The sequence below is a fragment of the Ahaetulla prasina genome, chromosome 8 (assembly GCF_028640845.1).
Source record: "Ahaetulla prasina isolate Xishuangbanna chromosome 8, ASM2864084v1, whole genome shotgun sequence".
Classification (NCBI taxonomy): Eukaryota; Metazoa; Chordata; class Lepidosauria; order Squamata; family Colubridae; genus Ahaetulla; species Ahaetulla prasina.
Genome location: NC_080546.1, coordinates 2,805,780 through 2,829,106, shown reverse-complemented (window position 1 = coordinate 2,829,106; position 23,327 = coordinate 2,805,780). Strand labels below are relative to the sequence as shown.

The window sequence follows — 23,327 nt, the reverse complement described above, 5'->3', positions numbered from 1 at the left end:
GACTCTTTTCTCTCTTTCTCCCTTTTTCTTTTTCCTCTTTCTCTCTCTCTCCTTTTCTCTTTGTCTCTTTCTCTCTGTCTCTGTGTCTCTCTCCCTCTCTTTTTTCTTTCTCTTTCTCTCGTTTGTTTTTCTTTTCTCTCTTTCTCTCTTTCTCCCTTTGTCTCTTTCTTTTTCCTCTTTCTCTCTCTCCTTTTCTCTCGTCTCTTTCTTTCTCTTTCTTTCTCCTTTTCCTCTCTGTCTCTGTCTCCCTCTCTTTTTTCTTTCTCTTTGTTTCTCTTGTTTGTTTTCCTGTTCTCTCTTTCTCTGTCTCTTTCTCCCTTTCTCTTTTTCCTCTCTCTCTCTCCTTTTCTGTCTCTTTCTTTCTCTCTTTCCTCTCTCTGTGTATGTCTCTCTCTTCGTCTTTTTCTTCTTTCTTTTTTCTCTTTCACTTTTCTCTGTCTCTTTCTTTTTCTCTTTTCTTTCTGTCTCTTTCTCCCTGTCTCTTTCTCTTTCTTTTTCCTCTTTCTCTCTCTCTCTTTTTCTCTTTCTCTCTTTTTCCTCTCTCTGTCTCTATCTCTCTCCCCGTCTTTTTTCTTTCTTTCTTTCTCTCTGTTTGTTTTTCTCTTTTTCTCTGTCTCTTTCTCCCTTTGTCTTTCTTTTTCTTTTTCGTCTTTTCCTCTCTTTTTTTCTTTGTCTCTTTCTTTGTCTCTTTTTCCTCTCTCTGTCTCTCTCTCTCTCTATCCCTCTTTTCTCTCTCTGTTTCTGTTTGTTTTTCTCTTTTTCTCTCTCTGTCTCTTTCTCCACCCCCCCTTTCCCTTTCTCTTCCTCCCCCCCTCCCCTCTCTCTCTCTCTGCTACAGATTTGGCATTTGCAATGAAGCATCCAGCATATTTCTTCTTTTAAAAGCTGTCGGCCGATGAAGGAGAATAGGACTTAAAGAAGATCTCTGCGAGAAACCTATGGCCAGCAATCCACAGATTGCAAGCACCTCTAAGGGTAGGCTATATTGGGACATCCTTTCAGGTATGTCAACCCAGACAGAAAAAAAGCTGGGACCCAAGTCCATGGGGCCATTCCCCATAGTGAAGATTGTCAACCCGGTAAGAAGGACCAGGGGAGACATGACAGCAGTCTTCCAATATCTCAGGGGCTACCCCATAGAAGAGGGAGTCCAGCTATTCTCCAAAGCACCAGAAGGCAGGACAAGAAGTGGCCGGGATAGCTCAGGCAGTAGAGAAGCCTGTTATTAGAACACAGAGCCTGCAATTACTGCAGGTTCGAGCCCGGCCCAAGGTTGACTCAGCCTTCCACCCTTTATAAGGTAGGTAAAATGAGGACCCAGATTGTTGGGGGGGCAATAAGTTGACTTTGTATATAAATATACAAATAGAATGAGACTATTGCCTTATACATTGTAAGCCGCCCTGAGTCTTCGGAGAAGGGCGGGGTATAAATGTAAACAAACAAAAAAAAAAGTGATAGATGGAAACTAACTAAGGAGAGAAGCAACTTAGAACTAAGGAGGAATTTCCTGACAGTTAGAACAATTAACTAGTGGAACAGCTTGCCACCAGAAGTTGTGAATGCTCCAACACTGGGAGTTTTTAAGAAGATGTTGGATAACCATTTGTCTGAAGTGGTGTAGGGTTCCCTGCCTGGGCAGGGGGTTGGACTAGAAGACCTCCAAGGTCTCTTCCGACTCTGTTGTTCTAAAATTCTAGATAACAAGAGTTCAAAGACCCGTCCTTTGGGAAGCCAGTTTTAAGCGGGGTGAACTCTGGTCACCCAGGGCCTCTTCCGAGAGTTGGTTCAACTCCAACCAGGAAAAGGTTGACCCGGCAAACCTGCGGAGTCAACAGGTCCGAAGGTAGAACTCCTTTTGGGGGAGGGGAATTGTGGCCTCAGTGAGCGTCTGGGATTTTGTAGTAATAAAAGTAGACGGAAAAGTTTGCCAGCTTAGCTAAGAAAGAGGGATTCATCTGCAGGACTTTGTGGAAGCCCATGTTCTCGTAGATCCGATGAGCAACGTGTTGTACCATCGAGGTACCCAACACAACTTCTTGGTAGCCGCGCTCCTGAGAAAACTGGATGACAGTCTTGATGAGGGCCTTGGAAAGCCCTTGGCCTCGATGCTCCTTCTTCACGGACATGCGCTTCAGCTCGCGGGCGTTGCCCCACCAAGATGGGTTCTCCGGAGCGATGACGGCCACCATGCCTACCACTTCCTCTCCGGCGTCCACCACCCAGAAGCAGCAGTCCTTTGGCTCCAAGTAAGTCCCTTTGATGTCCTTCATGTCCGTCTCGAGAGCATGTTGGATATACTCATCCCACATGTTCTTCATGGACAGCACGCCGACCACCGAGAGGACGGAGACGACCACTAGGGAGGCGATAATGGAAGCCGAGCACAGGTAGGTCAGGAGGAAGACAGCCAGAAATCCCAGGTGGGTCTGAGGACTGCTGAGAAAGTGCCACATCGCCCGAGGGATGTGCTCCTGGAGCCCCTGAATGTAAAAAGCGCACACCATGTCATAGTCTCTCTCCTCGTACTTCCGGATGTGGTACTTGCCAGCCACCGAGTCACGTTTCTCCGGTCCTGGAAAACAGAAGATATGGAAGCAGAGGAGGAGAAGGAGGAGGAAGAGAGTCGGTTTGGTTCATGGTTTGGGGACCCCAAATGTCACTTGCGTAAAAGCCATGGAGGGAAGAGGGACAGGTGTCCGTCTTCTGAATGTGTCAGCTCCAAATAAGAATATACTAGAGTACAGCAGGAAGGAATCTCTCTGGTTCTCATTCCAATAGATTCTCTCTGTGTTTCTCAAGCTGGGGCCACTTTTAAGATGGGAGGACTTCAACTCCCAGAATTCCCCAGCCAGCGCATGCCCTGGCTGAGGAATTCTGGGAGTTGAAGTCCACCCATCTTAAAAGTGGTCCCAGCTTGAGAAACATGGGGCTTATCCCAGAATAAAGCATTCTGCTCCTTAATGATTTACTTTTTTTTTTAGTAATTAGAATAGAATAGAATAGAATTGAATTTTTTTTTATTGGCCAAGTGTAATTGGACACACAAGGAATTTGTCTTGGTGCATATGCTCTCAGTGTACATAAAAGAAAAGATACGTTCATTAAGGTACAACATTTACAACACAATTGATGGTCAATATATCAATATAAATCATAAGGATTGCCAGCAACAAAGTTACAGTCATACAGTCATAATAATTAATTAAGTAATTTAGTAATAGAGTAATTTAGTAATTTAGTAATTGAGTCATGGAGAAGGGATCCGTTCTTGAGGCCAAGCAAAACTTTTAAATCTAAAAACACACCTTTTACTGTTTCTGAAAAGTCCACAATTTAATAGACAGTGATCCTTATTTTCTAATTTAATTTAATTTAATTTAATTTAATTTAATTTAATTTAATTATTATTTATTATTTTATTTTTATTTCTTTTTTATTTTATGTTTATTATCTTATTTTAGATTTTATTTTATATTTTATATTATTATTGTATTGTATTTTATTCTTTGTTTTATTTTATTATTTATTTTATTTATCTTTTGGCTCCTTCTCATTAAGATATTTCTTAATTGGGGCGTGTGCGATTTGCTCATTTCTAGAAGCCAAAGAAACGGGCCAACATTTAGGAACCAAAACAAGGAAAAAAACCAACGACAGAAGAAGCAGGATTCCTGAGGGATCTTGTAACAAATTGGTGTTGCCAAATTCATGACATGCTCGACTTACCACGGTTCATTTAGTGACCATTCAGAGTTACGACGGTACTGAAAAAAGTGTCTGACGACCGTTTCTCACACTTACGACCGCTGCAGCATCCCCAGGGTCGCGTGATCAAAATCCAGACGCTCGGCAACTGACTCATATTTATGACGGTCGCAGTGTCCCGAGTCCTTTTTGCAACCGTACGACAAGCCGAGTCAATGGGGGAAGCCAAATTCGCTTAACAACCCGTTTGATTTATTTAACAACGCAGTTGTTCACTTAACAACTGTGGCAAGGAAGATTGTAAAATGGGGCAGGACCTACTTAACAGCCATCTCGCTTAGTCACAGAAATTTGGGGCTCAACTCCGGTCGTAAGTAGAGGAGTTCCTGGGTTCCATGCTGAAGGACTCCTTTTGCAATTCAGTTTTTAAGCCGGGATTGTAATAATATATAATAATATAACAACAGAGTTGGAAGGGACCTTGGAGGCCTTCTAGTCCAACCCCCTGCCCAGGCAGGAAACCCTACACCATCTCAATCAGATGGTTATCCAACATCTTCTTAAAAACTTCCAGTGTTGGAGCATTCACAACTTCTGCAGGCAAGTCGTTCCACTTATTAGTTGTTCTAACTGTCAGGAAATTTCTCCTTAGTTCTAAGTTGCTTCTCTCCTTGATTCATTTCCACCCATTGCTTCTTGTTCTACCTGCAGGTGCTTTGGAGAATAGCTTGACTCCCTCTTCTTCGTGGCAACCCCTGAGATATTGGAACACAGCTATCATGTCTCCCCTAGTCCTTCTTTTCATTAAACTAGACCTACGCAGTTCCTGCAACCGTTCTTCATCTGTTTTAGCCTCCAGTCCCCTAACCATCTTTATTGCTCTTCTCTGCACTCTTTCTAGAGTCTCAACATCTTTTTTACATCGTGGCGATCAAAACTGGATGCAATATTCCAAGTGTGGCCTTACCAAGGCATTGTCACGGCTAGCGTTAAAAAAACACAATATAACTGGTCCAAATTCCAGCTTGCAAAGGTGCAGGGCTACACCCCCATCCCACCTCCCTTACCTGCTGCCAGGTGTCCAGGGGTTGGCTTCTTCTGACTATCCGTTTTCGCAGCCATGATCTTGGAAAGAAGTAGGTGCTTTAGGCTGGAGAGACTTTGCAAGAACTGCAGCTAACCAGGAAGCCACCAGATTAAAAGGAGGGAAGCCTAAAAAAAAAGAAAGAATAAGAATTATTTTCTTGTTGTACAACTCATGCAAGCTTTCTATCCATCACGTGGGATGACTCGGGACAAGGCACAAAGGTCACACAGCCAGCTGAGAGTTCAAACTCCCCTTTAATGCTCCAAATGTCAAACGCTCCCACATTCTTGGCAAGTCCCCGAGCAAAGCACACGCACACACGCACACACCAGAGCGGCCGCCTCTGGCTGCGCCCGGTCCAGCAAAGCAAAGGAACAGGGAAATGAGTCCACGAAGTCAGGAAGAAGCGAGCAGTCTTGCAAACTCCAAATGTCTGCACCGAAACACATAAAACTCCACTAATTCAGCGTTTGTTTCCGACAATTGCCCCTCCTTAAACCTCAGTCCCCAGGTGTGCCTTGTGAAGAGGTCGGCCTGCGCTGTTCCCGCCTTCTCTCCACTCTCCGTGCTCGGGGATCAGGAGAAGGCGGTCCTTGCTCATCGCCTGAGCTCTGCCGCTTCTTCCATCCACTACTTGCCCTCTCTCGGTCATCTTGCCCCCATTCCTCCCTGCTAACAAACTGTCCCAAACCTGAGGGGTCTTGGGCTGCCTCGACCTGCCCCTCCCCACATTCCTCCGAAGCCAACGCCCCCATCAATCTCCCCCCCCCCTCTCCAGCTCTGGCTAGTCTTCCTCTGCAGATTCAGGCTCCGACGAAGGCATGGCAGTCACTTCTATAACCTACATTTTAATCAAGAGGCCGTTAAAAGAATCTTTGAGGATCCAACTCGGTTTCTCTCTGCAGGATCCTGAGAGATGAAAAATAAAAAGGAATTCATACATACACGATGTTTATTATAAACCTTTAAAACTGGAGTAAATGTATAGCAAAACCTGGATCGGAGCTGCGGGATTTCAGTCCGCTTTTTAGATTAAATCAAATGGAAATGATTCAAAAACCTCCTTGGTGCTGAAGAACAGCCGTCCTTCAAACAAAAAAAGAAAAAGAAAAAAAAAAGAGCATTTTGAACTCAAATCTGTTAAATGCCTGATTTTGCTCATCGTGATTTGGATGATAAACCAATCAAAATTCAGATTAAGGGCCTTCCCTATTTTTAGGCTGAGCCATCAAACAAAGTCCACGGGTGCCTGGAGTTTTATTTTCTTTATGTTTCTTTTAAAATGTAGTTTGGGGTTTTTTTTGTGTTTTTTTTTTTAATGAGAGAGAGAAAAAAAAAGTTTTGTGACTTGGCAACGTTAACAGATTAACAGAGGTGAAAGGGACCCTGTAGGTCATTTAGTCCAACCCCACCCCCGGCATCACTTGGCAGGAGATGAAGAAGGCCACTGCAGCCATAAGATGCAGCTGCTTCAAAGTACACCTGGTGGCAGGTGACTCCAGGTGGGTGAAGTGGGGGTACCTGGTACACCTTTGCATAGCAGAAATTGGGCATGCTGCAATTTTTTTTTTTGCCTCCGTTGCATGTCGAGGACTACCTGCAAACAGGATAGACTTCAAATTAAATCCATCAATCCACAATTTATGACCACAATTGAGCCTAGCATTTCTGTTGCTAAAGTGAAACATTTGAGTTTGTTCCATTTTACGACTTTCCTTGCCACGGTTGTTAAGTGAATCACCGCGGTTGATCAGTTAGCCACCCTGGCTGTTAAGTGAATCGGGCTTTCTGACGTTGCTTGTCAGAAGGTCGCAAAAGGGGATCACACACCCCCCCCCAGGACACAGTAAAGTCGTAAGTATGAACCGGCCAAGGAAAAACAATTGTTAAGTCCCATTTTTTTCAGTTGCTGTTGTAACTTTGAACAGTCCCTAAACGAACCTGTTGTTAAATCGAGGGCTACCTATACTTACGACTCGACCTCAAAATTATGACGGTCTCTCACGTGACTTCATTTTGGGTGCTTGCCTTTATAGCCGTTGGCCGTGTTGGACGGTCAGAAGTCTCTTTGATTTATGACGTTCTTTTGCAGGTGCAGAGTGGCAAAATTCTGCCCCTTCAGACGAATGGTTTAATGACCACAGGATTCACTTAACGACCATTGTAAAAAACAGTCCCCAAATTGAATCTGGTCATGGGGTGATTCAACTTAATGCCAAAATTTTCGAGCCTAATCAAGTTGAGGGCTACCTGTATAAATTTAAATAAATCAGCCATCTGGTTAGGTTAGCTGAAGGAAATGCACAGAGTTTTTGTTATAATGGGCTGATAGAAGAAAGGCAGGAGGTAGAATAGAATTAGAATTAGAATAGAATAGTTGGAAGGGACCTTGGAGGCCTTCTAGTCCAACCCCCTGCCCAGGCAGGAAACCCTACACCATTTCAGACCAATGGCTATCCAACATTTCCTTAAAAATTTCCAGTGTTGGAGCACTCACAACTTCTGCAGGTAAGTCGTTCCACTGATTAATTATTCTAACTGTCAGGAAATTCCTCCTTAGTTCCAAGTTGCTTCTCTCCTTGATTAGTTTCCACCCATTGCTTCTTGTTCTGCCCTCAGGTGCTTTGGAGAATAGCTGGACTCCCTCTTCTTTGTGGCAACCCCTGAGATATTGGAACACAGCTATCATGTCTCCCATAGTCCTTCTTTTTATTAAACTAGCCAGGCCCAGTTCTTGCAACCGTTCTTCATGTTTTAGCCTCCAGTCCTCTAATCATCTTTGTTGCTCTTCTCTGCACTCTTTCTAGAGTCTCAACATCTTTTTTACATCGTGGCGACCAAAACTGGATGCAATATTCCAAGTGTGGCCTTACCAAGGCATTATAAAGTGGCACTAACACTTCACGTGATCTTGATTCTATCCCTCTGTTTATGCAGCCCAGAACTGTGTTGGCTTTTTTAGCAGCTGCTGCACACGGCTGGCTCATATCTAAATGGTTGTCCACTAGGACTCCAAGATCCCTCTCACAGGTACTACTATTGAGCAAGGTACCACATATACGGTACCGGTGCATTTTGGGGTTTTTTTGGCCTAAATGTAGAACCTTATTTTTTCCCACACTGAATTTCATTTTGTTAGATAGCGCCCAATGTTCAAGTCTGTCAAGATCCTTCTGTATCTTGAGCCTATCTTCCGGAGTGCTGGTTATTCCTGCCAGCTTGCTGTCGTCTGCAAATTTGATGAGTTCCCCATCAAGCCCAATTAAAACAATGGTTTAATTAATTACAGGTGGGTGACTTATTAACTGCGGCACTAGCATGCTGTTACACATCTGCTAACATTAAAACGCCAGCGTTTAAACATCTGCCTCCGATTCCGGTTTCCCTTCCACCCATCTTTTGAATTTCATCTTACAGACGGTCCTCGACTTACAACGGTTCAGTTAGTGACCAGTTACAATGGTACTGAAAAGTGACTTACGGCCCGTTTGTCATATGACCGTGGAAGCATCCCCTGTGGTCCTGCGATTCAAAATTCAGACACATGGCCACTGTCTCATATTTATGACGGTCGTGGGGGTCCCCTGGGGGGTCGTGGGATCCCCTTTGGCGACTTTCTCACAAGCAAAGTCAACAGGGAAGCCAGGATTTGCTTAACGACCGGGTGGCTAACTTAACGACTGCAGCGGTTCACTTATTTATTTATTTATTATTTAAATTTATATACCGCCCTATCTCCCGAAGGACTCAGGGCGGTTTACAGGCATTTAAAAATAGATAAATACAGTCTAAAAACAATTAAAAAACTTATTCTAAAAGCCTAAATTAAAAATATGAAAATAAAACCCAATTTAAAACCCGTAAATTAAAATCTAGCTCAGTCCTGCGCAATTAAATAAGTATGTTTTAAGCTCGCGGCGGAAGGTCTTAACAACCGTGACAAGCAAATATCGTCAAATGGGGAAAAACTCAAACTGTCTCGGCGACGGAAATTTTGGGTTGACTTGTGGTTGTAAGTCGAGGACCACCTGTGAGCCATTGTTTTGTTTTTTTAAAATATTTATTGAATTTCCAAAAATACACAATACAAAAAAAACCACAATACACACACACACACACAAAATATAAAACACACAAAGACAAACGCATCAAAATTACATTACTCATAACAGCTTTTCCTACATCGGTGTATCTTATCCTATTTAAGCTCTATATACAGATTCTACTTCTAAGTATCTCTATAAACCAACAATCTTATTTAAATTATCTTAACCTCTATTCAGAATTCAGTCTCATGAGAAAAATCTCCCTTAAGTTTTATGCTTACTCTCCAGTCAGGAATACCATCTATTCCAGGGGTCTCCAACCTTGGCAACTTTAAGCCTGGCAGACTTCAATTCCCAGAATTCCCTGGCTGGGGAATTCTGGGAGTTGAAGTCCTCCAGGCTTAAAGTTGCCAAGGTTGGAGACCCCTGCTCTATTCCGTAGTCCTCAGTATCTTCCCTCTCCTTCATTTCATTTTGTTTTCATTGTCTTATTGCTTTGCTATTATATTTACATTTTTTATCTCCTCCCCTCCCCGGTTTTATTGTTGTAAGCGGCTCAAAATAGCCCTGTAGCGAGATAGGTGGCAAATATATTTAACAAATAAATATAATTGCACTAGAGGAGAATAGAAATGATGTTCGGAAAATGCTTCTGCCATTCTTTTCGCCTCTCCAATTTCCCCCCCAGACTTGAACTCAAGAGTGCCGTAAGAAAAACGAGGACCAGGCTTAGAAATATTTCAACTTTTATTGAATAATCGAATTTATTTTCCCACAATGCACAACGCCAGTGCACAAAACCCCACTCCCAAGACAACTGGATCCCCGCTCAGACAGCGAGACATTCAGAAATCAGCGTAGGCACAATAAGGACTAAAGAGCCACCGATCCAATGCATTCAAAACAGCCACACGACGATGTTGCAAGGCTGTGTTTTTCCAAATCAAATGTGTTTTTTTTAAAAAAACAACAACCCGCCTTTGTTTTTAGATATAATCCAAGGTGGCCAACATACCTACTGGTCCTTCCTCTTCCTATTTTCCCCATAACTGGTGAATTAGGTTGAGAGGGAGTGATTGGCCTAGACATCCAGCCAGCGTTCGTGCCTAAAGCAGGACTAGAACTCGCGGTCGCCTGGTGAGTTGTCCAAAGTTACCCAGCTGGTTTTGGGGGCCTAAGGGGGGGATTTAGAACTCGGGAATCTCCTGATGACTAGCTCAAAGTCACCCAGACGGCTTTTTGTGCTTAGGGTAGAACTAGAATTCACGGTCTCCTGGTTATTGATCCAAAGTCACCCAGCCAACAACAACCCTGTGAGGTGGACTAAGGTTGAAAGTGAATGACCAACCTCCGTCACTAAACCAGCTTTTTCTCTAAAGCAGGACTAAAACTCACTGTTTCCTGGTTATTGATCCAAAGTCACCCAGCTCACAACATCCCTTTGAGTGGACTAGGTTGGGAGTGAGGGACTGACCTAGTCACCTTTCATGTCTAAAGCAGGCCTAGAACTCAGGGTCTCCTGGTTATTGACCCAAAGTCACCTAGCCTACAACAACCCTGCGAGGTGGACTAGATTGAGAGTGAGGGACTGGCCTAGTCACCCAGCCAGCTTTCATGCCTAAAGCAGGCCTAGAAGTCAGTCTCCTGATTACTCCGAAGTCACCCAGTTGGTTTTTGTGCTTAGACAGAACTAGAACTCGTGATTTCCTGGTTATTGACCCAGTCACCCAGCCTACGACAACCCTTTGAGGTGGACTAGGTTGAGACTGAGTGACTGACACTGTCACCCAGCCAGCATTCGTGTCTAAAGCAGGCCTAGCTCTCACTGTCTCCTGGTTATTGGCCCAAAGTCACCTAGCCTACAACAACCCTGCGAGGTGGACTAGATTGAGAGTAAGCGACTGACCTAGTCACCTTTCATGTCTAAAGCAGGCCTAGAACTCACTGTCTCCTGGTTATTGATCCAAAGTCACCCAGCCCACAACAACCCTGTGAGGTGGACCTAGGTTGAGAGTAACTGACCCAGCCAGCTTTCATGCCTGTGACAGGACTAGATGACAGGACTAAGTGGTGCCTTAACCACTAGGCCAACCTGACTTAAACGACCCTCATCTTTCACACACGTTCTTTCCTATGAAGGAATTTGGCAAGGCGCACGGCCGCCATCTTGCCAGTACCAAAAATGGCCGACTGGAGGACTCCAAAGGACCCACCTCTCCTGCCCCATTTCCAAGCCAGCCCGTTGGGGGAATTCGATTCCGTGGTTTCACAGTAGATGCTGCAGAAATAACTTCTTTTTTTCCCCCTCTGTCCTGAATCTCAAAGACTTTTAATTTAGCCAGTTCCACGATTTGGAGAATCGTCTCTAATATTCCATTTTTTCTGCATCATGAACAACTGAAGTATCTGCTCCTAACTAAAGAAACACCCTCAAACCCAGTATTGCAGGGGTCTCCAACCTTGGTCCCTTGAAGACTTGTGGACTTCAACTCCCAGAGTCCCTCAGCCAGCTGTGCTGGCTGAGGGACTCTGGGAGTTGAAGTCCACAAGTCTTCAAGGGACCAAGGTTGGAGACCCCTGCAGTATTGGGTTTTCTACCTTTGTCCTAAAATTAAGACTGCGACAATCCCTAGCAGCCGGTGGGTTGTCCCAATAAGGCAGGCCTGAAGCCATGAAATTCAGTTTTCCTCAAAATTCCCCTCCTCTCTCTCTTCTGTAATTCCGTTTATACAGGTGGTCCTCGACTTGCAGCTACGATGGAGCTCAGCGTGTCTGTCGTTAAGTGAGACATTTGAGTTTGGCCCCCATTTCTTGCCACAGCTGTTAAGCGAATCCCTGCAGTTGGTTAAGTTAGCCACACGGTCGCTAAGCGAATCGGGCTTCTTTGACGACTTTGCTTGCCAGAAGGTCGCAAAAGGGGAATCGAGTGACCTTGGGATGTTGCAACCGTCGTTAAGGGTGAGCCAGTTGCCAAGCAATTTGGATCGCTTGATCGCGGGGATGCTGCGAAGGCCGTTAAGTGCGAAAAACGGTCGTTAAGTCACTTTTTCCAGTGCTGTTATAACTTTGAACGGTCACTAAATGAACTGTTGCAAGTTGAGGACTATCTCTTTAGTGGCACTGGTGGAAAAGGAAGCTGCATTTTTATCATAACTCCGCTTGGAGTTGCTTGGACCCTTCATTTAACCACTAGATGATTCCTGATTGGCTGGCTAGATCTGGCAGTCCTTGACTTACAACAGTTCGTTTAGTGACCAAAGTTACGACGGATCTGAAAAAAAAGACTTATGACCATTATTCACACGATCATAGCGGCAACCCCGTGGTCACGTGATCAAAATCCAGACTTTCTTGGCCACTGACTCGTATTTATGACGGTCACAGGGGGAGGCGGGGTCACGCGATCCCCTTTTGCGACCTTCTGACGATCAAAGTCCATGGGGGGGGGGGGAGCCAGATTTGCTTAACGACCATTACTCAACGGCAGTGATTCGCTTAACAACAAAGGTCGTATAATGGGAGAAACCTCACTGAACTACCGTTTCGCTTAGGAACGGGGATTTTGGGCTCAAACGTGGCCATAAGTCGAGGACTGCCTGTATAAGAGAAACAACATGTCCCCTAATCTGGAAATAAACAGGAAACGCGATTCCTCAGGTAGCAACGTGGCTCCAAAACTGGGGTCTCCAACTTTGGCAACTTTAAGCCTGGCGGACTTCAACTCCCAGAATGCCCCAGCCAGCAAAGCTGGCTGGGGCATTCTGGGAGTTGAAGTCCTCCAGGCTTAAAGTTGCCAAGGTTGGAGACCTCTGCTCCAAAAAGTACCCAGGGAGATAGAAACTTAGTCCGAGGCAGCCCTTCTCACTTAGGTACCTCCTAGGTGTGCTGAGGCTGGGAGTTCCAGGCGCTGAAATCCACCACAGCGAGAAGCTACTCCCAAAATATGTGTTTTGGGTGGGGGGGGAATCGGTACGAATCCTATAGTAGTGGGGTGACTTTGCAGGCCTTCTCGTTCTAAGTACGAAGCCACCAACTGGGGGATAAGGAGACCCCCGTTTCTTGTGTCGCCTAGTCAGCAGACTGCCAGGTGCTGTGTACCCTGCACTCTCAATGGGATGGCACACCAGGGGTTAGCTGTCATCTGGAGTTATGAGAGTTTAAAATTGTTCACCCCCCAAAGGTCACAGCTAAAGGGGCGGCGGATGGCAAATTGCTATTTCTCTGCCGACAAAAATGTAGAATTTATTTTTTCCTTCCCACGTTGCTAAAACTTTCGCAATCCAGGTTTTAAGGCCCTCCTTGGAAAATCCAGAACCTCTCCTTGAAAAAAATCAATATCCGGAAGTGGAGAGGGATGGTTTTTCGCGGTGTGTGTCTAACCGCTGTGCCCTTGGTTGGCGCCACCTGGTCATCCCGGGTGCAGGAAAAGAAGAAAGGGGATGCAGGGACGGATCCAGCCAAGCGCCGGAGGCAAACCCACCGGCGGTTTCCTCACTCGGCGCTAGGAATGTCGTAGCGATACTTGGAAATCGTACAGTTGGCCAGCCTGCCGTAGACCGTAGGGAGGACGTAATGGTGGTATCTGTAGAAGCCGACCCCTTCGTACATTGCCCGGGCTTCATGCTGGACCATAAGCGTGTTCAAAACCACGGAAGAGTAGCCGTGTTCCCGGGCGAAACAGATCACAGTCTTGCAGAGAGCTTTGGCGATGCCAAAACCCCGGTAATCCTTCCGAACCGACATCCGCTTCAACGTGAGTTCGTCGCGCTGTCCTTCGGAGGGTCTGGCCCCAACGGTGGCCACGACGCATTCGTCCACCTCAGCCACCCAAAAGCACGAGCCTTTGTGGCCGAGGTACGTGGCCTGGATGTCCAGCAGGTCCTTCTGGAGACAGTGATCGATGTACATCGACCAGATATAACCCAGGAGTTGCCGGCCGATGGCCAGCAGCAAAGTGATAGCCAGGATGGGTAGGAGCAACGACTTGGAGCTGGTCAGCAGGAGGCAGAAGGTACAAGCCAGGATCAGGATGACTCGAGGTTGCTTCAGCATGTGAATGCACAAGGTGGGCACGTACTCGCTCATCCCGGTGGCGAACAAGTCACGCACCGTCTCGTAGTCCCCGGGACGGTATTCGCGGATGTGGTAAGACACCATGGTGCGCCAGGCAGGGGTGGGTCAAGAGCAGCAAGGAGAATCCGGAAATCCCTTGATTTAAAAAACAATCAATCAAAAGAAAGGCGGTTAAATGGAGAAGACAACGAAGCATCTCCCGTGTCTGGTCAACTCGCAAGATTCGTTTTTCTCGCTGTAAACATGTATGCATCCAAACTGCAATAGAGTTTTTTTTTAAATTATTATTTACATTTATTATTTACATTTTTATTGTAGTAATAAGTCCTCCAGGACTTACTTATTTTATTGTAGTAAGAAGTCCTCCAGGCTTAAAGTGGCCAAGGTTGGGTTGGAGACCCCTGGTATAAACAAGAGGCACAGAATCAAAATCAAGTAAAATATTAGTAGCGCTTTATATAACCTTAGTAAAGCCACGCCTGGAATCCTGCATCCAGTTTTGGTCACAACATTACAAAGAAAAAAAAAGACGTTGAGGCTTTGGATAAAGCGCACAGAAGGGCAACTAGGAGGATTAAAGGCCTGGAGACTAAAACGGATGAAGAACGGCGGCAGGTTTTGGGTCTGGCTAGTCTGCAGAAAAGAAGAATTGCTGGGGGGGGGGGCATTTATTTATTTCTATTTATTTATTTTTCAAATTTTTATATCAGCCTTCATATCAGACATGATATCAGCCTTCCAGTATTTGATGCCCGAAAGAAGAGGGCGGTGTGTGTGTGTGTCAGTCTATTCTCCAAAGCAGGGATCTCCAACCTTGGTCCCTTTAAGACTTGTGGACTTCAGCACCCAGAGTCCCTCAGCCAGCAAAGCTGGCTGAGGAACTCGGGAGTTGAAGTCCACAAGTCTTAAAGGGACCAAGGTTGGAGACCCCTGCTCAAAAAAACCACCTGAAAAGCAGGACGAGAAGCAAAGGGTGGAAACTTAATCCAGGAAAGAAGCAACCTAGAAATAAGGAGGAATTTCCTAACAGCGAGGGCCATTCGCCCGGGGAACTCCTTGCCACCAGAAGTCGTGGGACGCTCCATCCCTGGAGGCTTTTGAAGAAGAGAACTAAAAAACCAGCAACAAAATAATGTTAAAACGGGGGGGGGGGAGAAGAGGAGGCTGGGCAGCCACTATTGTCTGAAATGCCATAGACCGGGGGAGGGGGGGTCCTCCTGCCTGTGGGGTTGGACTAGATGACCTCTAGAGGGGTCCCTTCCCGCTCTAATGCCGATTCAGCTGCGCTTAGGTAGGCCAGGACCGTGGGAGGGGAAATCACGGGCAGTTCTTGCGCGTCTGGCGGCCCCCCCAGGCTGGAGGAAACCGGAGTCCCCGCGCTGGCCGCGGAGGATGGGAGTTGTAGTCCCCACCCACTGCCACGGTGGGGGGGGGCAAACCCCGCGCGCGGGCGGGCGAGAAGAGTCGCCCGGGCGGCCAACCCGCTCTCCCTGCTCGGATAAGGGAGCTTTCCTCGGCCTGCTGCCTCCCGGCGGCTCAAGTACCTGCTGGCGAGCGCGGCCTCCGCCGCGGCCTCCACAGCCGCCTCTCAGCAGTAACGCCGCGGCCTCGCACAAGTCGTCACTTCCGGATGGCGAGCGCGCTTCCGGCTCGTCGCCCCCCCCCCGAAGTCGGAGAAAGACCGTCCCACCTCTATGGTAAAAAAAATCGCCAGCCCGGAGGACTCGTTTTTCCAAGGCTGGGTTAAAGGGGCGGGGCCGGCCAGGCTCGCACGTGCGGCCGCCGACGCGCCTGCGCGCTCTTCTGCGGAGAGAGAGAGAGAGAAAAAGGGCCCCGAGGCTCTAAAGGGTCTTCGGGAGCTCCTCCCACGTGGCGCCGGCCGCGCAGGCGCAGATCCCGATTTAGGAAATGGGCGGCCCTTGAGGCGTCTGGACTACGGTTCCCAGGATGCGTAGGGAGTGAAACAGCCGTCACGTGGTGGCTTATCTGCAGGTAGTCCTCGATTCAGGACAGGGCAACTTTTAAGACTTGTGGACTTCAACTCCCAGAATTCCTCAGCCAGCAAAGCTCACAAGTCTTAAAAGTTGCCAAGTTTGGACACCCCGGATTTAGGACTATATATTTATATTGATATATTGACCATCAATTGCGTTGTAAATGTTGTACCTTGATGAACGTATCTTTTCTTTTATGTACACTGAGAGCATATGCACCAAGACAAATTCCTTGTGTGTCCAATCACACTTGGCCAATAAAATTCTATTCTATTCTATATTTGTTAAGTGAGTTTTGCCCCATCTTCATTCTTTCTTTCTTTCTTTCTTTATTTATTATTTAGATTTTTATACCGCCCTGCTCCCGAAGGACTCAGGGCGGTGTACAGCCAAAATTAAAACAGTTCAATATACAAAATTAAAGTAACAATTAAAATACATATTCGATAAATGGCCGAGAATTAAAACCGTTAAACTGACCCATACTAAAATACCCCAATAAAATTATTAAAAATACAGAAATTTAAAAAATTTAAAAATCAAGCCAGTTCTGTTTGTCTGCCTCTCTAATCTCTCTCTCTCTCTGTATCTACTATCTATCTCCTATTATCTATCATCTCTCCACTGTATTTATCTCCATTCTGTCCGTCCATCCCTCCCTCCCTCCCTCCATCCATCCATCTACCTTATCCATCTCTCCATCCCTCCATCCCTCCATCCATCTACCTTATCCATCCCTCCATCCCTCCATCCATCTACCTTATCCATCCCTCCATCCCTCCATCCATCTACCTTATCCATCCATCCATCCATCCATCTACCTTATCCATCCCTCCATCTTATCCATCCATCCATCCATCCATCCATCCATTCATCTACCTTATCCATCCATCCATCTCTCCATCCCTCCATCCATCTACCTTATCCATCCCTCCATCCCTCCATCCATCTACCTTATCCATCCCTCCATCCATCTACCTTATCCATCTCTCCTTCCCTCCCTCCCTCCCTCCATCTACCTTATCCCTCCCTCCATCCCTCCATCCCTCCATCCATCTACCTTATCCATCCATCCATCCATCCATCTACCTTATCCATCCCTCCATCCCTCCATCCCTCCATCCATCTACCTTATCCATCCATCCCTCCATCTACCTTATCCATCCCTCCATCTTATCCATCCATCCATCCATCCATCCATCCATCCATTCATCTACCTTATCCATCCATCCATCTCTCCATCCCTCCATCTACCTTATCCATCCATCCATCCATCCATCTACCTTATCCATTGTATCTATCTATCTATCTATCTATCTATCTATCTATCTATCTATCTATCTATCTATCTATCTATCTATCTATCTATCAATCTATCATCTATCTACTTACCATATCTACCCTTTCTCTCTCTCTCTTATCTATCTATCTGTCTATCTATCTACAGTATCTATCTATCATATATTATCTATCATCATATCTATCATCTCTCCACTGTACATTTCTCCTTCTGTTTTTCTGCACACCTGCCCTATGTTATCTATATATCTATCATCATCTCCATTGTATGTATGTATGTATGTATGTATGCATCTATCTATCTATCTATCTATCTATCTATCTATCTATCTATCTATCTATCTATCTATCTATCTATCTTCTATCTATCTATCATCTATCTACCTACCATATCTACCTTTTCTCTCTCTCTCTTATATATCTATCTATCTATGTATCTGTCTGTCTGTCTGTCTATCTGTCTGTCTGTCTGTCTATCTATCTCCATTCTGTTTGTCTGTCTGCCTCCCTCTAACCTACCTCTGTCTCTCTGTCTGTCTCTTTCACATTGTATAGCAGCCACCTATCTCACACAAAAGTGGCCCTCGTTGAGATCATATCTTGCTTTTCAAGGCATCACATGCTGGCTGGGAGTTGAAGTCCACCCACCTTAAAGTGACCAAGGTTAAGAAATGCTACCCTAAATCAGGGGTCTCCAACCTTGGCAACTTTAAGACTTGTGGACTTCAACTCCCAGAGTTCCTCAGCCAGCTTTGGGGCTTCTGTGGCTCAGACTGGTAAGACAGTCTGTTATTAACAGCAGCTGCTTGCAATTACTGCAGGTTCAAGCCCCACCAGGCCCAAGGTTGACTCAGCCTTCCATCCTTTATAAGGTAGGTAAAATGAGGACCCAGATTGTTGGGGGCAATAAGTTGACTTTGTATATAATATACAAATGGATGAAGACTATTGCTTAACACAGTGTAAGCCGCCCTGAGTCTTCGGAGAAGCGTGGGATATAAATACAAATTAAAAAAAAAAAGTTGGAGAGCCCTGCCCTAAATCATCCTCTTCCAACTTCACAATCCTAAACCCGTTTTATTTTTCCACTCTTCGTTGGGCTGACAACTCAACCCCTTCTAATAATATTTCGGGCAGATCATACATGTTGTAATATTAAGCCATATGAACTCCTTTATGAAATTGCTTATGAAATTACTTATGTGCAAATATAAGCATGAGCAATCTTTGAGAAATTGCTTATGTGCAAAAGTTCAGCATAAGTAAGTCTGGCTAATTTTATATCATGTAAGCAGAAATCTGTTTGATGCCAAGGTTGCAAAGATGTTTGCCTGTAAATGTATCAACACTTTTGTGATAGCCACAAGACATTCCTTCTCTGATAAGGCTCACTTCACAAAGCTTCAAAGAAGTTGCTCCTACACACAATTATATGAGATTTATTAGCACGTAGGGTTAGGATGTTACAAGATGAATTTATGTTTGTTACTGTGATTTTGCTACACAAGTTTATTGATGTTTTAGAATGTGCCTTTGTTGCTATGTGATTTATGCATGCAAGCCTGCCTTTGATGTAGACGCCTTCTGATAAGAATCCTAATAAAAGGAGAGGCTAGAATTTTGTTCGAGGCTCTCTCATCTTGAGAAAAACTGCGTGTTTTGTCTCATTTCCCTCATGAGAAGCCCACCAAATGCTTGATGCTTCGACACATACACCAGGCCCTAACCAGCAAAGACGTGTGTGATTACACAGCTTGGCAACACGGTGTGTTGCCTTGGTCTTGCTGGGAAGGCGAGACAATGAACGGCAGCGGCACACAACCTGGGAAGATTAAATATCCAAAGAATTTATTTGGTAAAACTCTTCGAAAGCCCCTTGACTTGCAAGGGCACGGCAATGCCCGCATTTTCATGGAAACCATTCTCATAAGCCAGGATTCTCCTGCCCGCCCCAAACGTCACCCGCAACCTGTCCTGCCAGGACCAGCCTGCCAGCCACAAAGCTGTGAGTTATTTTGCGTTATTCCAGTACTTGGGGCTTAAGAAAACCAGGTAGAATACAGAGACGGGAGAGGTGGGATAGGGGACTAAGTTGTAGAAGGTGTACAGGTAGTCCTCGACTTACAACCGTTCATTTAGTGACCGTTTGATGTTACGACAGCACTGAGAAAAGTGACTTAGGACCGGTTTTTTACACTTAACGACCGTTGCAGCGTCCCCCCCCCATGGTCACGTGATCAAAATTTGAATGCTTGGCAAGTCATATTTACGACGGCTGCCGTATCCCCGGGGTGACGTTCTGACGAGCAAAGTCAAGTGGGAAGCCGGATTCACTGAACAAAACCATGCGATTCACTTAACGAATGCAGGGATTCGCTTTGCAACCGTAGCGAGAAAACTTGCCAAATGGGACAAAACTCACTGAATAACTGTCTCGCTTAGCTACGGAAATTTGTGTGCGTGTGGGTGGGTGCGGGGTGTGTGTCAATGGGGGTCATAAATCGAGGACCGTCTGTAGTCCTTTAGCCACGATATCCCACACCTTCAGTTTTTATGTCGGGAATTGAACTGTGAGAGAAGAGATGAAGCAATAAGAGAAGAGAGCTTGTCTGTCTGTCAGCAGAGCACATTCTCTGTTTTACGTCGTGGCAAGGAGCCCCTCCGATTCTGAGGTTAAGGCAGAACATAAAAGAGGAAAAAAAGGACCATACAGGTGTCTGCTTTAAAGCAGGGGTCTCTAACCTTGACAACTTTAAAACTTGTGGACTTCAACTCCCAGAATTCCTCAGCCAGCTTTGCTGGCTGAGGTATTCTGGGAGTTGAAGTCCACAAGTCTTAAAGTTGCCAAGGTTGGAGACTCCTGCTTTAAAGAACCCAGGCAGCTCTAGAAATTCCTCCCTGTTTTCTGAGTGACTTATAGGCAGTTGGTCTTAAGATGGAAGTGACCTTTGTGTTTGACACAGAGGGAAGGAAGGAAGGAAGGAAGGAAGGAAGGAAGGAAGGAAGGAAGGAAGGAAGGAAGGAAGGAAGGAAGGAAGGAAGGGAGGAGAGAGGGAGGAAGGAAGGAACGAAGTGTAGAGGAAGGAAGGGAAGGAGATGGGGATGAGAGGAAGCAAGGAAGGAAGAAGGGAGGGAGGAAGGAAAGAAGGAAGGAGGAAGGGAGGGAGGGAGGAAGGAAGGAAGGAAGGAAGGAAGGAAGGAAAGAAGCAAGAAAGGAAGGGAGGAGAGAGGGAGGGAGGAAGGAACGAAGTGTAGAGGAAGGAAGGGAAGGAGATGGGGATGAGAGGAAGCAACGAAGGAAGAAGGGAGGGAGGAAAGAAAGAAGGAAGGAAGGAAGGAAGGAAGGAGGAGGAAAGAAGCAAGAAAGGAAGGGAGGAGAGAGGGAGGAAGGAAGGAACGAAGTGTAGAGGAAGGAAGGGAATGAGATGGGAATGAGAGGAAGCAAAGAAGGAAGAAGGGAGGGAGGAAGGAAAGAAGGAAGGAAGAAGGAAGGAAGGAAAAGCAAGAAAAAAAGGGAGGAGAGAGGGAGGGAGGAAGGAACAAAGTGTGGAGAAAGGAAGGGAAGGAGATGGGGATGAGAGGAATCTAAGAATGGAGGGAGGAAGGGAGGGAGGAAAATGGGATGAGAAGAAGCAAGGAAGAAAGGAAGGGAGGCGAGAGAAACAGGGAAGAAGGAAATGAAGAGGAAGGAAAGAAGGGAAGGAAGGAAATGAGATGGGGATGAGAGGAAGCAAGGAAGGAAGGAGTGAAGGGGAAAGGAAGGAGAAGGGGAGGAGAAGAAAGCAGGAAGAAGAGGGAGGAGAGGGAGGGAGGAAGTGTAGAGGATGGAAAGAAGGGAAGAAAGAAAGAAAGAAAGGGGAAAAGGAAATAAAGGAGAGAGAGAGAGGGAGGAAGGAAATGCTAAGAGAAAGACTATGAAAGGAAAGAAGGAAAGGAAGGAAGGAAGTGGAGGAATGAAGGAAGGAGAAAGAGAAAGGAAGGAGGGAAAGGAAATGGAGGAAGTAAACGGAAACAAAAGAGAGGGGAAAAGAGGAAGAAAGGAAGGAAGGAAAGAAGGAAAGAGAAATATTCAGGTATTTGTGAAGCTATCAACAATATTTCTCTGTAAAATGCCAGGCTAGGAGATCTCAGTTCTATTGAAAGTTCCAGGAGGCGCATTCAGCGTTTGTGGGCCGAGGGCCGGCATTCTCGCAGCCTCCCCAAACCGAAAGGGCCCCAGGCAGAAGAAGGGCCCGAGAGCCACCTTCTCCTCGGGGGCCCTTCCTTGCCCTCACTGGGCCTGTCCCTGGGCCTGCAGTTGGCGCAGGCGAAGCTGGCGCAGGCGCAGAGCGAGGTCCTTGGGCACCTTCCCGCCCTTGGCCAGGATCTCTCGCAGACGCTGCTTGGGGGTCTTGGTCAGGCGGAAGTCGCAGACGGTGGGGTTGTCCTCGTAAGTGACGTGGCAGGTTCGGGTGACGGGGTGGTAGCCCTCGGCCGTGGCGGTCACCTCGTATTCGCCGGGGTTGAGCAGGCGCCAGTAGTCCCCATCGAAAGCTGCCAGGGGAGAAAGGGAAAAGGGGTCCTTGGTGCTCTCTGAGCTTTGTGGCTTTGTTGCAAACGTTTCGTTACCCAGCTAGGGAATGATATCAGTGCTAGAAGGGAGTGGGGTTTGTGGAGAGGAGGAGGAGAAAGAGGACTGTGGGGTCCTTGGTGCTCTTTGAGCTTGGTGGCTTCCTTGCAGATGTTTCCTTACCCAGCTTGTTGTGCCTCGCTCGCCCCCCTCGCCGCAGCCGGGCCCCTCTCATCTCCTGCCAGACACTGATAGTACAGAAGAATGTCCTGGCATGCCTCCAGCCCCCAGTCCTGGCACCATGCCCGGACAAACGGAGCAGCTGGGGCCCTCCCCCACAGCATGTGAGCCTGGGGAATGTGAAGCCAGTCACGAGCTGGAATTGCCGGCAGCTGGAGGGTGGAGGGATCCACGCTTCCGGAGAATGGAGAGGCGACGTCAGCAAAAGGAAGGGAGGGGCAGGCCTGGATAAGTTCTGAGTCATGGAGCCACACCCCATGGCCTATATAAAGGATCTGCTTTCTGGCGTTCTTTGAGTCAGGCAAAGTCTAAATTGGATTGCTGAAGTCACATCCTGGTCTCCTGCCTGCCCTGAGAACTCGGACAGAACTTTGGCAAAGCTGCAGAGGCTTTGCGGCCATGCTTGATACGGACTTCCCCGACCCGGCCGTCAGAGGAGGAGTGGGACATGACACAGCTAGGAAATAATATCAGTGCTAGAAGGGACTGGGATTTGTGGAGAGGAGGAGGAGGAGGAGGCGGAGGAAGAGGAGGAGGAGGAAGTGCTGTGGGGGTCCTTGGTGCAGTTTTCTTCCAGGCATTTCATTACCCAACCAAGTAACATCATCAGTAAATGTTCAACAGCCCTGATGACATTACCTCGTTGGGTCATGAGACGTCTACAAGGAAACCACCCAGCTCGGAGAGCACCAAGGACCTTACAGTTCAATCCTGAGCTACAAATATTCTCCTTTATTGGTAAACGGAAGAGGAGTTAACAGGGAGCCGTTGCATCGGCTGCCCACATGGGCCCCGCCCAGGCTTTTGGTACCTGTCCTGATGTCATGATTGATGCCATCAACGGAAATGATGGCATCGGCGAGTCCTTGCTCCGTGTCTTTGTCCCGGACGATCCCCTTAATCCCTCGGTGGATCTGAAAGGAGACATACGATTAGCTGGCAGGTTTTGGTTAAGGCACCCGACTAGAGAGCAGGAGACGGTGAGTTCTAGTCCGGTCTCAGGGCACAGAAGCAACAGACAATGCCCATTGCGGACAAGGGGCTTGCTTAACGACCATCATGTTCCCTTAATGACTTAACCATGATTGTCACAAAAAAAGTTGTAAAATTGGCACAGTCACATGTTGACCTGCTTAACGACGGACATGACTTAGGACCAGCGTAGCTTATGGCTCAACGACGGTCGTATGTCAACAACTTCCTGTAAGCGAAATCCCGTGTTATTGTTCTCGAATCTTCTGCCTGAGTGTAATTTGCACGTGAAATACAGGTAGTCCTCGACTTATGACGGTTCACTTAGTGGCCGTTCGAAGTTACAATGGCACTGAGAA

General features: G+C 46.6%; 2 protein-coding genes across 9 annotated transcripts in view; both read right to left on the bottom strand.

Moving 5' to 3' along the window:
* The window catches only part of NAT8 (N-acetyltransferase 8 (putative)), a 66,810-nt gene extending 51,046 nt beyond the window's left edge, over window positions 1-15,764 (bottom strand). For 2 of the 8 annotated variants that reach the window (XR_009156283.1, XR_009156285.1), the window contains exon 1: window positions 4,776-4,907. Coding sequence is in view for 4 of the 8 variants with exons in the window: in XM_058192856.1 (XP_058048839.1) it covers window positions 1,881-2,575; window positions 4,776-4,830 (750 nt within the window). In the remaining 4 variants the exon portion in view is untranslated. Of the gene's footprint in view, window positions 1-831; window positions 2,576-4,775; window positions 4,921-5,640; window positions 5,661-9,570; window positions 11,301-11,365; window positions 14,050-14,254; window positions 14,316-15,458 lie in introns of those variants that run through there. The other 6 variants (XM_058192856.1, XM_058192857.1, XR_009156282.1 and 3 more) reach the window with 6 other exon arrangements.
* Window positions 15,765-20,645: 4,881 nt separating this feature from the next.
* CPXM1 (carboxypeptidase X, M14 family member 1) overlaps window positions 20,646-23,327 on the bottom strand; it is a 33,647-nt gene continuing 30,965 nt past the window's right edge. The window contains exons 13-14 of the mRNA XM_058193239.1: window positions 22,808-22,910; window positions 20,646-21,740 (exon numbers count right to left, since the gene is read on the bottom strand). Coding sequence (XP_058049222.1) covers window positions 21,478-21,740; window positions 22,808-22,910 — 366 coding nt within the window. The 3' untranslated portion in view covers window positions 20,646-21,477. The remainder of the gene's footprint in view (window positions 21,741-22,807; window positions 22,911-23,327) is intronic.